The 13,535-nt window shown below is 32.2% G+C and overlaps 1 protein-coding gene and 1 pseudogene across 1 annotated transcript; one reads left to right on the forward strand and one right to left on the reverse strand.

The window, feature by feature from the left end:
• Positions 1 to 566: 566 nt before the first annotated feature.
• On the forward strand, positions 567 to 1,142 carry LOC111396986. Its single transcript, XM_023023638.1, has 2 exons — positions 567 to 649; positions 757 to 1,142. Exons 1-2 carry the CDS (start codon positions 624 to 626, stop codon positions 1,043 to 1,045), a joined length of 315 nt encoding a protein of 104 aa, XP_022879406.1. The 5' UTR covers positions 567 to 623; the 3' UTR covers positions 1,046 to 1,142.
• A 1,564-nt stretch (positions 1,143 to 2,706) lies between these two features.
• Positions 2,707 to 13,300, reverse strand: LOC111397892 (annotated as a pseudogene).
• Between the last annotated feature and the right edge of the window lie 235 nt (positions 13,301 to 13,535).

Here is a 13,535-nt window from a genome sequence, read left to right on the forward strand (position 1 = left end):
AGAATATCATATAAAGTTCAATTGCCATTTGATTTTTAACCTCAATCTTTTATGTTCAAATCTGGAATTAGATTACTTCTCATTTAAAACCCACATAAAAAATCATAATAATTTTGCAATGTTTAATCCAATTTTTCAAATATTTTGCTTAAAGGTTTACTCCTGATTTCCAAATTGTTTTGTGTAAAAAGTATATAGTGCGAGATATGCAAATTTGGCGTAGAACTATGTTCGAATAGGGAAATATCCCAACACCCTTCCGAAAACAATCCCATTCACCCTTGTCCTTGCATTGAAGTGATTATTTCAAAAGTAAATTTTTATTTTTTGAGAAAACACAATTAAAAAAGTAGAAAGAAGTTATGGGAACATTTAAAAATTAATATTTTTAAAGAATGCATAGTTGAAAATAAGCAGAAAAAAAAAGATTATCAAATAATCGCTTTCAAACAAAAGTCCAGACATTTCTTTCCTTTTCATTCGAGGACTAGGACACGAGAAAAACTTCTGTCATACAAATAACGTGGAGCAACATTTCTTTCCTTTTCATTATAGGATTAGGACACGTGAAAAACTTTTCTCCTACAAATAACGCGGAGCACTCCGAAACCTTAATTCTTAACATGGATATAAACCTAAGAGAATTCAGGTTAGAATCGTAGTAGGTATTCTTTACTTAATTTCTAGTTCACTCCTTGCGTAAAGGTGTTTCTTAATTTCTTGTATCGTAAAGCTAAAACCCTTATTTTGGTTTAGCTTCTGCGTTGAAAGATACAGAGAAGAAAGGCATATTAATACAAATCAAGAAACTAAGATTATCCGAGTAATGGATGAAAGAGATGTCAGTCTTCATTTACTGGCAATTCCATGCAGATTGTTGAGGTTTATTGTTCCTTTTGGATTGCTCAGAACATTCGCAGGCCAAATATGGAGATTATTTGCAGGCCAATGCCAGATTTTGTGCGATTTCATATCGGTGAAGCTTGCAGAAGAGGCAGCGAAGCCTGTGATTTTGGGTCCCCCTTTACATGATAAGTGTAAATGATGCCATGGAAAAGAACTCATTCATGTTCGACTTTTACTACTTATTGAAATTCTATAATGTTGAGATTTTTACTTTTCTTATGCAGATTCTTCGTCAATTGTGTTTTCTTGATTTAATTTTATGTACAGTATTTCGCTTGAAAGAAAATTGCAGCATTGGTCACCTTTTATGTGTTAATAAAGCATCATGACCCTTTGGTGGGTTGATCAATTGCATTAAGTAATAGATGAAGGATCCATCTTATCCACAAGTGCATTTGCCTTTCGATTCCGTCATCAAATCTACACAGTCTAGTGGATTGGATAGAGTTTGATCATGGCTTAGAATGAACATAAGTTCTATGCTTAACACATGCGAGTCGACAACATCCTGCTTTCTAGTCTCCCTTTCAAACTTGTATTAGGATATTGGGGAATAACATTTTATGATGTACTAATATCTTAAGCAAAGTACATTTCGTAGCTTAAGTGAATATATCAAATAGGGTAAATAGCATAAAACATCTCTATATTTCAATGTTATTGTGCAAAACGTTCATACATTTTATTTTTAGACATTTTCACCCTATTTGCCACCTTTCATTGCGCAAAAATGTCATTTTCATCCATTTTCCAATAAAAAGACAATTTTACCCTTGTATTCAAATAAAACAAAAAAAAAAATAAATAAAAGAACTCAATAGCAACAATAGTGCCAAATTTTCAAAAATTACAAATTACTCACAAATATATAATTAAAAATCAAAATTCTTGTTTATTTATTTAGTGGAGGAAGAACATGACTAATTTTTGTTTATTTAGTTTTTATTTTTAATTATATATTTGTGATTAATTTGTAATTTTTTGAAAATTTGGGACTATTGTTGCAATTAGTTCATTTCATTTCATTTTGCTTTATTTGAATAGGCGGGTAAAATCGTCTTTTTATTGGAAAAATGAATGAAAATGACATTTTGTGCAACGAAAGGTGAAAATAGAGGTAAAAATGCCAAAAAAATAAAAGGTATGAACGTTTTGCACAATTACATTGAAATATATAGATGTTTTGTGCTACTTACCCTATCGAATAAGATCAAACTAGATGTGATAAAAATTTGTCAACTAATTTATTGGTTACTGATATTCGATCAAGGCATATTGAGACGGTCTATAATTGTCCACGAGAGTCTATTCCCGTTATGTCACCCACAAGGAGTTGTCACATTAAAAGGCATAACTCATCACAAAATCTAAGTCACCGTAGCTCATATCGAGTCAATGCATCATGACACTCGATCAAACAAAAGAAAAAACAAACTGTAAAAAAAAGCCAACATAGTAGCAAGACGCTAAATTTTGCAGAAACTAGCTTTGCAAGAAGGTACTCAACTAGACACCAATGTGACAAACACCAGAAATACAAGAACATGACATTAAAGTGCATTAGGTATGTAAAGACGATATGGCCCCTAATAGAATTCCAAAAGATGCAACATCCAATCTCTATTATCCTATGGTAGATAGACATTTATTTTCTCATTCAATGCTTTATTTAACTACACAGGCTGCAAGATTCTTGTACACACAAGATTTCTTGCATAAAATCAAATAATCAAAAATATTATGGATCACGGAAGTTTTATCTAATAAATAACATCTCTTGTGAGATCACATAATATCAAAGGGAAAACGCTTGTCTTCATCTCCACTTTTCGGTGAAATTTTACCAATAATCCACAAACTCAAAACTTATATTTGTATTTGGTGAGATCATAAAGAAAGAAATAGTGTACAACAATTGATTATGCTATAGCACTAATGCAGCCGATAAAAATTAAGAAGCTTGTTTGAACTTTTGCCAACAGTATAAAATTCCAACATTTCTTCTTCTACCGGGTGAACGTTGCCTACTATGACGAGGCAATGCAAAGGTGATCCAAAATCTATTGTCAAAAGTTGCTTCATCGAACCTGCGACTATTGCTTGATCTTCACTGCCTACTCGAGCCAAACCAACACATGAAGTGTCCTTAATATATGCTGCAATTCGGATAGCGTGCAATGATCAGCTCAGGTTTATAATGATTGTTGTTAGTGGTTTCCACTCATATCATGAAGTGATTCTTTTTATTTTTAATGTGCAACTCTTATTATAACTTCGTAGGAATTGCATAAAATGGCGAGAACTCATGAACATACCTAATTCTCTACGGTTTTGCTCAATCTCTAAGAGCTATTCAATTGCAGCGTTTATTGTCATATACCTTGGTGGCTCATACTCTCTTTTTCCTCTGAAATATCACGAGCAAACATGTTAATATTGGTCCAAGTAATTGAATGTATGTGCAGGAGAAAAATGGAGTGATGGAAAATAAAGCAAGGTTGAGTTCTATAATGATGGGACATATTAGCCTCGTCACTATGCACAAGGATTCTAGTGAGGGTTCCATCACTCGTATATCTGAAAATATCAAAATGTGCAGTAAGTTTCAAAAAATACAGACATTTAAAAATTAACCACTACATATCAACTCCAAGAGTATAAGAATAAAAATGTTGACTCTACCTAACAAGCAAAGTGTGTGCAATCCGAGTGTTCTATTTCTTCTAATATTTTCGTAAAAACTATCAGGCCTCCAGCAAGGACGGATCTAGCCACTCGAGTGATCTAGGGCGGAGCATCGAACGACCATTCAGCGATCATCCAATAGAGCAAGATTGTTTATTAATATTTAATTAATTTATATTAAAAGAATCTTCAATCAATATATAAATACATTAAAATATAAAAAATCATATACATATGAAAAAATAATTCTACACAACCCAAAATAATAAAGAATAAAAATACATTTTTTGAATCATATATGCACGATCAAATTTCAAATTTTATGAACTTACACGAGACAAGATGAAGTTTATACGTACAAAGTGATTAAATGATAAATACAAGCTTGGAGTTTAGGCGTAACCTATTCAAAATTTTTAAAACGGTGAATTTTAGATATATTTTTTTACCTTAAAAAAGAAAAGTGTTTTTCGAACACTTAAAAAAATAAAGATCGGTATTTAAAATAGTTCGAATTTGAATTAAATTAATAATATCTAACAATAAAATTATATAATATAAAGCAATAATTTAAGCCAATAAATTTTTAAAACGGTGATTTTTAGAGCTACTTTTTACCCCCAAAAAGAAAAATATTTTTGAACTCTTAAAAGAACAAAAATCAATACTTAAATTGTCCAAATTTGAATTTTACAAAATAAATTGATAAAAAAAATGACCCAATAAAATATATATTATGAAGTAAAAACTTGAGTTGACAAATTTCTTAAAGAAATTATTTTCGAAACAAAAACTAATAATATAGAATTGTTTAGCTATTATTTATTGTGTTAAAAATCAATAGAAGAAGTGGAGATTAAGGGAATTGAACTCCATGCCTCTCAAATGCAAAGCTAACAATTTACCATTTGAGCTATAGCATTTTTGTCCAGGAAAGTAGACACTAATTTTATAGAGTTATTTAATTATATAAAAAATTCAAAAGACAAGGTGGTGGAAGAGAGGAATCGAACACCATGCCTCTCATTTGCAAAACAAGAGCGCTACCATTTAAGCCACAACCACTTTGTTGTGAATGAAGTGAAGCTAAATATATTTATTTTTTACACTTCATTTATATGCAAAATTTTCTCTCGCCAGAGCCAGCACGGGCGGCTGTGCCGGCTAGCCAGGTGCTGGCTCCGTCCCTGGCCTCCAGTTCTCTGTGAAAAAAGGTATTGAAATTGTCTCCCCATACCGATAAAGCTATAACCCGCAAACTCCAATTGCATTCATCACTGACGCATTGTGTACCACCTTAACATCAACCCCCAACTTCTTCGCTCAGACAACAAGATCGTGTGGGTTGTTGCTCTTTATTGGTCATAAAGTAGTAATCACAAGCCAACAAAAGTTGATGGCTCGTTCGTTCTTTTTTTTTTTTCTTTTAATAACTTCTGGGCGCCTGTAGAGTTAGTTTTATAAATTTATTTTGTCTCAAAAGTAATGAAGAATTTGAGCAGATATAAATGCGTACAAGAGAGTGTTATTTACCAAATCTACTGTAAGAAAATCATTTTATTTTGCTTGCGTCAGGTTATTATACATTCTCTCTTTTTAGAATCTTACCCTAGAGCAGAAGCATCGTCGATGAATTAGTTTACTCATTTGGGAAGAATGAATAGCAAGGTGAAAGTTTTGAGATTGGGAAAGGTATCTCCATTATTGATATGTTTGGTATATTTAAACTCGACAGCTGACAAATATATGAACACAGATGCTTACTTTTTATGACTTTCTAATGCTGCTATTACTTACATGCACCTTGTTTTCGACACAATTTTTTTACTTGAGCTTGCAAGGTTTTATACAGGTAAATCAATCCATCCAAAAGCTTGAATGGTTATAAATGTAGGAATTGGTTCAAATAATTAACCAAAAAATGGAAAATGAAGAGGTGTGTAAAAGTGGAAAATGAAAAGGTTTGACTACGTGTCAATTTCGACTAAATATTTGGACTTGATCTGATGGTCAAATTATAAAAGTAAATAGATCAACTTATTCTACTCATTGAGTAGATCGTCGTGGTATATTTGGAATCTCGAAACTAATTACGGATGAATGAGAAATTACGGTCCAAAGTTGGAAGAAATGAAGTGTTGCAACTTTTCGAAAGGATGCAGGTTTTGGCCAAGTATTGCAACTTTTTGAAAGGATGCACGTTTTGGCCCACACTACTTCATTTGCACCCTTTCTGCATCTATAAATAGAACCCTATGAACATGATTTTGGGTACACCAATTGTATTGAGCATTCATTCTCCTTTTGCAATTCTTTCATTTCTAATTCTATAGCATTTTCATGCATTTCCTTGGTAGAGAGAGAATTCCATTTGAGTTCGCTGGTCGAAGTCATTTGGAGTGCTCTTATGGCTTAACGTGGTCCTTGTATTTTGGGAGATGATTTTCGAAAAATCATTAGCACTGATGCTGGGCAAATTCATCTTAAGGACCAAGTGTTAAACACTTGCCTCGACCAAAAATTCATCACTTGCATCTTTCTTCCTACAGTTTTCTGATTTCTTTTGATTATATTTTGATTTCGGGAAATGATTAACATTGTTTACATGTTTATGTTGCAAGGTTCGATCAAAAGAATAATTTGCTTACGTTCAAGAATCAAAAGGGGTGAATCCATATTCATGCATTCAGATTCGGTAACTTTTATAGTTTTGCTTCTCAAATCCTATTTTTGTAAGTCGAAATTACGTTTCGATTTTACGCAAATAACCGGTATACTTTTGTGAATATAATAAGCACGTAATCCGTGTAAATTTCCCCAATAATCTTAAGATGAATTTTGTTGATTTTCTCGTGCATTTTATATTTACGTTCTTGGAAATTATATAGTGTGTAATTCTGAAAATTGTGTATAAACACGTGAATTTGTAAACTGACAATTGGTTAAGCACTTAAATTAATGGTATATATGATATTCCAAATAATTGTACTTGCCGAAATTGTGATACCAATTGGAAAGTTGGCAGTTTTTTGTTGGCATCTTTTAATTAAACAAGTGGTTTTGTGCATGAGGAATCTTGATTGGGTGTTTGTGTACTCATATTGATGGTTCTGTTCTCCATGAAACAGAATTCGTGCAAAAATAATTGGAGCCAGAATGTCTTAATATATTCTGATGAATTAAATAAAATATGCATATTGTTGAAGGATGTATCTTACACATTTCTAAAATGGCATGAATTGGTCTTTTACCATAAGTTGTGCTACCAAGTAAAATTGCCTTGCATACGAACGAGTGCTTATACGAAAAGATGCATATTTAATGAATAAGTTATTGGTTTAATGATATTAAATAAATTACATGAAGGGTTGCTTCAATTTATCTAGTAATTAATTACTTGTGCAATTGTGAATTTAATTATGTTTTAACTGCCTATTATGCCGTCCATTCGGTTATAATATGATGAAAATTTTAATGTTGCAATTGTTACACATGGCTGCTGTAATGTAAGTGCATGTGACTTCTTGGTTTAAATGCAACTGTGATGGCACCTTTAACGCTAGGATTATTGAGTCAGTTCAAAATTAAATGATGAAACGGCCATTAAAAATATGATAATAAAAGAATGGTTGCAAGCCCAATACGTGTTTTCATGAGACCAGTTGGTTCAATTTTTAAATAACCATTTATGCAGACATATACTTCAATTGCATGATCATGGATATAAATGAATTTGGTGGCAGCCTTTATTATTTGAATTATGAAATTGTGGCATGGTGACCTTTCAATTTTAATTGCAATTTAAACCCTGTGTCAAAAAGGGATCTATTTGACTTGTCTAATTCATTATGTAAAGAATCTTGAATTGTTTTTTTTTAGCCATGAAATTGTTAGATTCTATGAATTGTTTATTGGCGTGAAAATTGAGAACTAAATCGATTTTGCCATGGAATTATACGTAAAAGTGGGTTATTGCACATTTTCGATTTGTTAACTTTGTGCAAAATGGGACTCCAAATCATGATATATGGTGGGTTCTATTCATGGAATAAAGTTTCATTAAATATGTGTTTAATGATATATTTATTCTCCATTCACGTTGGATATTAAATTCTGACTATGATTCATTGAATTATAAAATACATTTCATGCCTCATTTTGTAACTGTCATTTGAATAAATATTTGAAAATAAATTATTTGCACATGCTCTCTTAAGGATGCATAAGTTTTGACATTCACCCATATGATTAATGGTTGGAGTTTTAAAATGCATACTATGTAATATAGTATGATATTCCATATGGGAAAATTCTAAAGTGTTAGAATTTTGTGAAACAAAGGGCATGAATTTGGTGACTTTTCATTCTAGTATGAACTGATAACACCTGTAAAATTTGGTATATGCATATACTGTAAGCTGGTAAGCTGCCAAATACGGTAAGCTACCATATACGGTAAGTTGCATATACGGTAGGTCGTATATACGGTAAGCAGCACGCATATACGATGAGTTGCATATATAGTATGCGTCAATCCGGTAAGTGACATATACGGTATGTGTCAATACGGTAAATTGTAAATCCGGTATATGTCCATTCGATATTGGTTTGAAAATAATACAAACCTTGATTTATGATAATAGCCTCATTTAATTCTATGAAATTAAATGAGATGACTTATGCAAAATTATAGTTGCATAAGAGTATGATAAAATGAGATTTTGTCCTAATTATAATGGAAATCATTATTTAGTAATGAGAATTCAGTCGCTTATTTATTTGGAATTGTTGGAAAATTGTAGAAAATTTCGCATAGAAAGATGTGTCTTTTCATATGGAGAATCATGACTTTTGGTATGATTAATTTCCAATGGGTGTGTCTCTTTATATAGATTAATTCAAGAGGTGCGTCCTCTTGTAGAATTGTGTCTTTTAAGAACACAACTTTTCAACCGACGGTTGAAATGAAACTATCATGTGAAATGTCACAATTGTGACAAGTTGCATATGTTTGAAGAAGTTGCAATGCTTAGCCCCCTTTATTGTTGAATTTGACTTCAATCATGAAATCAATTAAGTTGGTATATGCTTGGAAAACATTGTTGGTCCATATGATGGCCTTTATTTAGTTTGGATGATCAAAATTAATTAGATTGAAGTACGTTATGTGCAACTTTAATTGAAATAAATTGTGAGTCAACGACCACTACTTTGAAAGTATTTAGACTTTCACGAAGCACTCTATACGGATATTATCAAAAGATAAATGAATAGAACTATGAAAAAGTTGCTGAATCCTAGGTTCAATTGTAACCCAAAGATGTGGGGGTTATCATAAATAATCGTGAACTTGAATGAAAAGTTTAAAACTTATGGATGCAACGTTACTAGATTGCATATGTATTCTTAATTGAGGAATTGTGGGGGTAACTCGTGAACTTGAATGAGAAGTTTAAAACTTGTGAATGCAACGTTACTAGATTGCATATGTATTCTTAATTGAGGAATTATGGGGGTAACTCAGTTTAACAGTTACGTTTACTTCTATCTTATAATCAAAGAACGATACCTTTTGATGGTGGAAAGATAGAAAACCCTTATACTAATTATAAGGATCATATATACTAAGTCTAAAGTGGATAAAATGGGTTGTAAAGCCGATTATGGCGTTTGTTTAGACATGCAAGAACAATTGGAATATATGAAGAATATTCATAAAGTTCGAATACATGGTAATGTTTCAATGATGATATTGAATACCCACGATTCTAAAATTCACTTGTAAACATGGTTGATTAGTGTAATAATTAGATAGAAAATCCTCTAACAGTATTGTTTGAAAATTGATAAAGTTTTAGATAAAACTAATGAGGCATGTAGCTTCATAAGAGGATTTCTTGGTGGTGATAATTTGTATCAATCAAATAAATCGATCATTAGCTAGAAATATTTGATAAGATACTAAGTCATAAGTAACGGTAAGTCTAGACGTATAAGTTATAGACGTAATACCGTTAAGCAGTTGATCTCAATAATGTAAACTTGTGGTACCTTTAAAGAGATTTACTAAGAAAGATCACGAATACTGCATATCGAAGGGAATGAGGTAAAGCCTACTACGTTAGAGTCCTTGTAATGGTAACTCTACCTTGTTGACTAGAGATCCCAATATCTTGGTTCAAAGAGACAACTAAGTTATGGGGATTCCACGAAGCATTTAGGAAAATAATTTCCTAACTCATTATTAAAGTGTTTTCTGTAGAGTTGCAAGAGGTTAAGATAATCTTTTAATGATTCTTAAATCTTGATTAAGTCAAGTGGAGTAAGGCAGAACACTCTTAATAGGAGGTCACCTATGTGAGTATGAAGTGTGGTCGCTTCAATAAGAATTATTCAAAACTTAAATTCTCTAAACACTCGCAGAACCAAGGGTTCAGGGCCAAAATGAACCAAGTCATGAGAACCATGAACGGTTTAGAGAAGACATTGTGTGAGTATCATTGTCTTGACTTATACTAAAGGCTGAATGGTTCAAGACATCACATTCACCAATTAGCTAAGTAAGTCCGATGATATTTCACTAAGGGAGGTTCAAGGCCAGAAGCTACCTTCCCTGATGCAGTGTTTTTTTGCACCCTCTCTACATTGCATCATATCATTGCATTTGCATATACGTACCCAATTTCCATTCATGTGGGGGATTGTAGGAATTGGTTCAAATAATTAACCAAAAATTGGAAATTGAAAAGGTGTGACAACGTGTCAACTTCGACCAAATATTCAGACTTGATCCGATGGCCAAATTACAAAAGTAAATAGACCAACTTATTCTACTCGTCGAGTAGATCGTTGTGGTATATTTGGAATCTCGAAACCAATTTCGGATGAAAGAGAAATTACGGTCCAAAATTGGAAGAAATGAAGTGCTGCAACTTTTCGAAAGGATGCAGATTTTGGCTGAGTGTTGCAACTTTTTGAAAGGATGCATGTTTTGGCCCACACTATTTCATTTGCACCCTTTCTGTATCTATAAATAGAACCCTATGGACATGGTTTTGGGTACACCAATTGTATTGAGCATTCATTCTCCTCTTGCAATTCTCTCATTTCTAATTCCATAGCATTTTCATGCATTTCCTTGATAGAGAGAGAATTCTGTTCGAGTTTGCTGGTCAAAGTCATTTGGAGTGCTCCTATGACTTGATGTGGTCGTTGTATCTTGGGAGATGATTGTCGAAAAATCGTTAGCACCGATGCGGGGCAAATTCATCTTAAGGACCAAGTGTCAAACACTTGCCTCGACCAAAAATTCATCACTTGCATCTTTCTTCCTACAATTTTCTGATTTATTTTGATTATATTTTGATTTCGGGAAATGATTAACATTGTTTATATGTTTATGTTGCAAGGTTCAATCAAAAGAATAATTTGCTTTTGTTCAAGAATCGAAAGGGATGAATCCATATCCATGCATTCAGATTCGGTAATTTTTATGTTTTGCTTCTCAAATCCTATTTCGGTAAGTCGAAATTACGTTTCGATTTCACGCAAATAACCGGTATGCTTTTATGAATATAATATACACGTAATCGGTGTAAATTTTCCCAACAATAAATTAGACAAATTTATTATTTATGTTTATTTTAAATGCAATGGTTTAGATGTACACTGCTCATTTTTGAATAATGCTATTCATCATTAGTTGTGATCACTGGTTTAGTCCAAGTATCATACGTTGAATTTTTTAAGATTTTCTTTGAAGAGTTTGATTCGCCAACAAATGTTTCAATCAGGTTCCTATTCATTCATCATGCATTACCAAACTTATCTTGTCTGTCTTCATTTTCAAACAAAGGATGGTGTTGTGTTGATAATTGAATAGATTCAGCCACTCGCAGAAAATGACTTCCATTTTCACTCACAATTTCAGGCCAATAATTCCACATGAATTTTGCTTTAACATCAAAGAATAGACGGTGTGTTTGACTGTAAGCATGAAATTTATATAAAAATAAATAAATTTTAGAAAATTGATTGCATGTAAATTATTAATTAATTATGTTTGATTGGTCTAATTTTCAATGCAGAAAATGTTATATTTGTCCATATTTTATTGGTGGTTAGATGAAAGAGGGGGTAGATAAAAGAGAGTGAATTGTCTAAAAAACAAAAATTTATCCTTCCCCATATATATATATATATATATATATATATATATATATATATTTTTAATAAGGAAAATATAGTCATATGACCAACTTTTGAAAAATATCTTTTATAGAAAAAAATCAATCAAACATCAAAATTAAGAACATTTTCATGGAAAATAAAGTTAATCAAAGATACTGTAAGTAGCATGTGCAATCCAGCTGACCTTATATGATCCAAATCAACTCCCATTAAACTCAAAATCACATTGTTTTTTCCGCTCCAACTGTATCCTAAGCGGGGTTTTTTCTACAATTAACATAATTAACTTAAATTAGGTAGAAATCCGCTCAATTTAACAATAAATAATCAAGTTTAAAAGTTCAAATAAATATATAAAATACATTTATCAAGTGCGAGCAGGTAGAATTAGGTAACCATTTTTCAAAGAACTGATATTTTTCCCGAATCAATCAACTTTAGGTGTTAATGCAAATATGATTAGATTCTCAACTAGTTGTTGATTAAGATAATAGTTGTACTGCTGCCAAAGTTCAACGCACTTGATTTATAGCTTTTATTGATGTTAACTGTCAACATATAGAAGACAAATCAAAAGGCCAGAGATTATCCCGTGAGAACATAGGTCATTATTAAATTATTTTCTACTATCCGAACAACACAAATATAGATATATTTGATGATATCGCTCGACGACTCTATATTGTATAATAATAAGATTTTTAATTTTTTCTACAATTCAATACATCTAGATTTTTTTATTATTACTATTATTTTTTTCTAATACAGTGTAATTGAACCCATAAAACTAAAATACTTTCCAATATCTTGGTTTCTCAATTATAAAGGTTGAACCCTAACCTTAAGGGCTTCCACCGCCTCGCCCCGCCCCTAGAGCTTTGTGAGAGAAGTAAATCTCGGGATGTGCCCCAACAGGCTAAGAAACAAGAGTTGTCTGTACACTGCGCCTACAAGGAGTCCAATTTCATGTCTCAGGAATCGAACCCCCAAATTGCGACTGCCAGCAAGGCGTGAGATAACCCTACTCTTGTCATTTACACTATTGGACTATGTCCGGGGGGCTTGGTTTCTCAATTATGAAAGTATTTTTAAGTGCATTTAGGAGGCAGTGAATCGGGTTAGTCCACTAGCTTTCGGTGACGTATAATTTTTTAGTATTCTTGATGGTAGGATGAAAGAAGGCTTTTAAGTGCAATTCGTAAAATTAGATGGGAACTCAGTGTAAGATAAAGTAAGATTTTAGCTCCATTTTTCCCCCAATACTCATATTGTTCAGCCAAAGCCGAGTCCATGCTACCGAAGACGCAATAAAATACATAAATAAAGGACACGATGATTAGAGGTAAAAAAATCTGTTTGGTCTTTGAACTTGTATTTGTACTATTTTTTATGCTTATCAACTTAATTTTCTTACATACTTAGCACTGAACTCGCTTTTTCTCACCTTGTTATTCATTGAAGTCAGATAAATCGCTGCAAATCTACAGAAATAGAACGCAAGGACAGAAATCCCAACCATTTGCTACCACTGAGCAACTAATACTCTAAAATTGAACCCGCTTTTCGAGTTTCACAACAAACACTTTTTTTTTTTGTAATTAAAATCATATTTTGGAATTCGATTTTCTCTAGTGGATTCACCAGTCGTTGACACTCCCCATGCAAAACGTGCATAAAAGTCACACATTTCGTTAGTTTCTATTAATCTATTCGCTAGAAGTGACGCTGATAAGTAAAAAAACTATCATCTTTGT

This window comes from Olea europaea, chromosome 7 (genome assembly GCF_002742605.1).
Source record: "Olea europaea var. sylvestris chromosome 7, O_europaea_v1, whole genome shotgun sequence".
Taxonomy (NCBI): domain Eukaryota; kingdom Viridiplantae; phylum Streptophyta; class Magnoliopsida; order Lamiales; family Oleaceae; genus Olea; species Olea europaea.

Bases quoted from the DNA above. Each gene is read 5' to 3' on its own strand.
- LOC111396986 (XM_023023638.1), top strand. From the start codon at position 624: ATGGATATAAACCTAAGAGAATTCAG. The intron at 650-756 runs GTTAGAATCGTA...ATTTTGGTTTAG, and splicing joins ATAAACCTAAGAGAATTCAG to CTTCTGCGTTGAAAGATACA.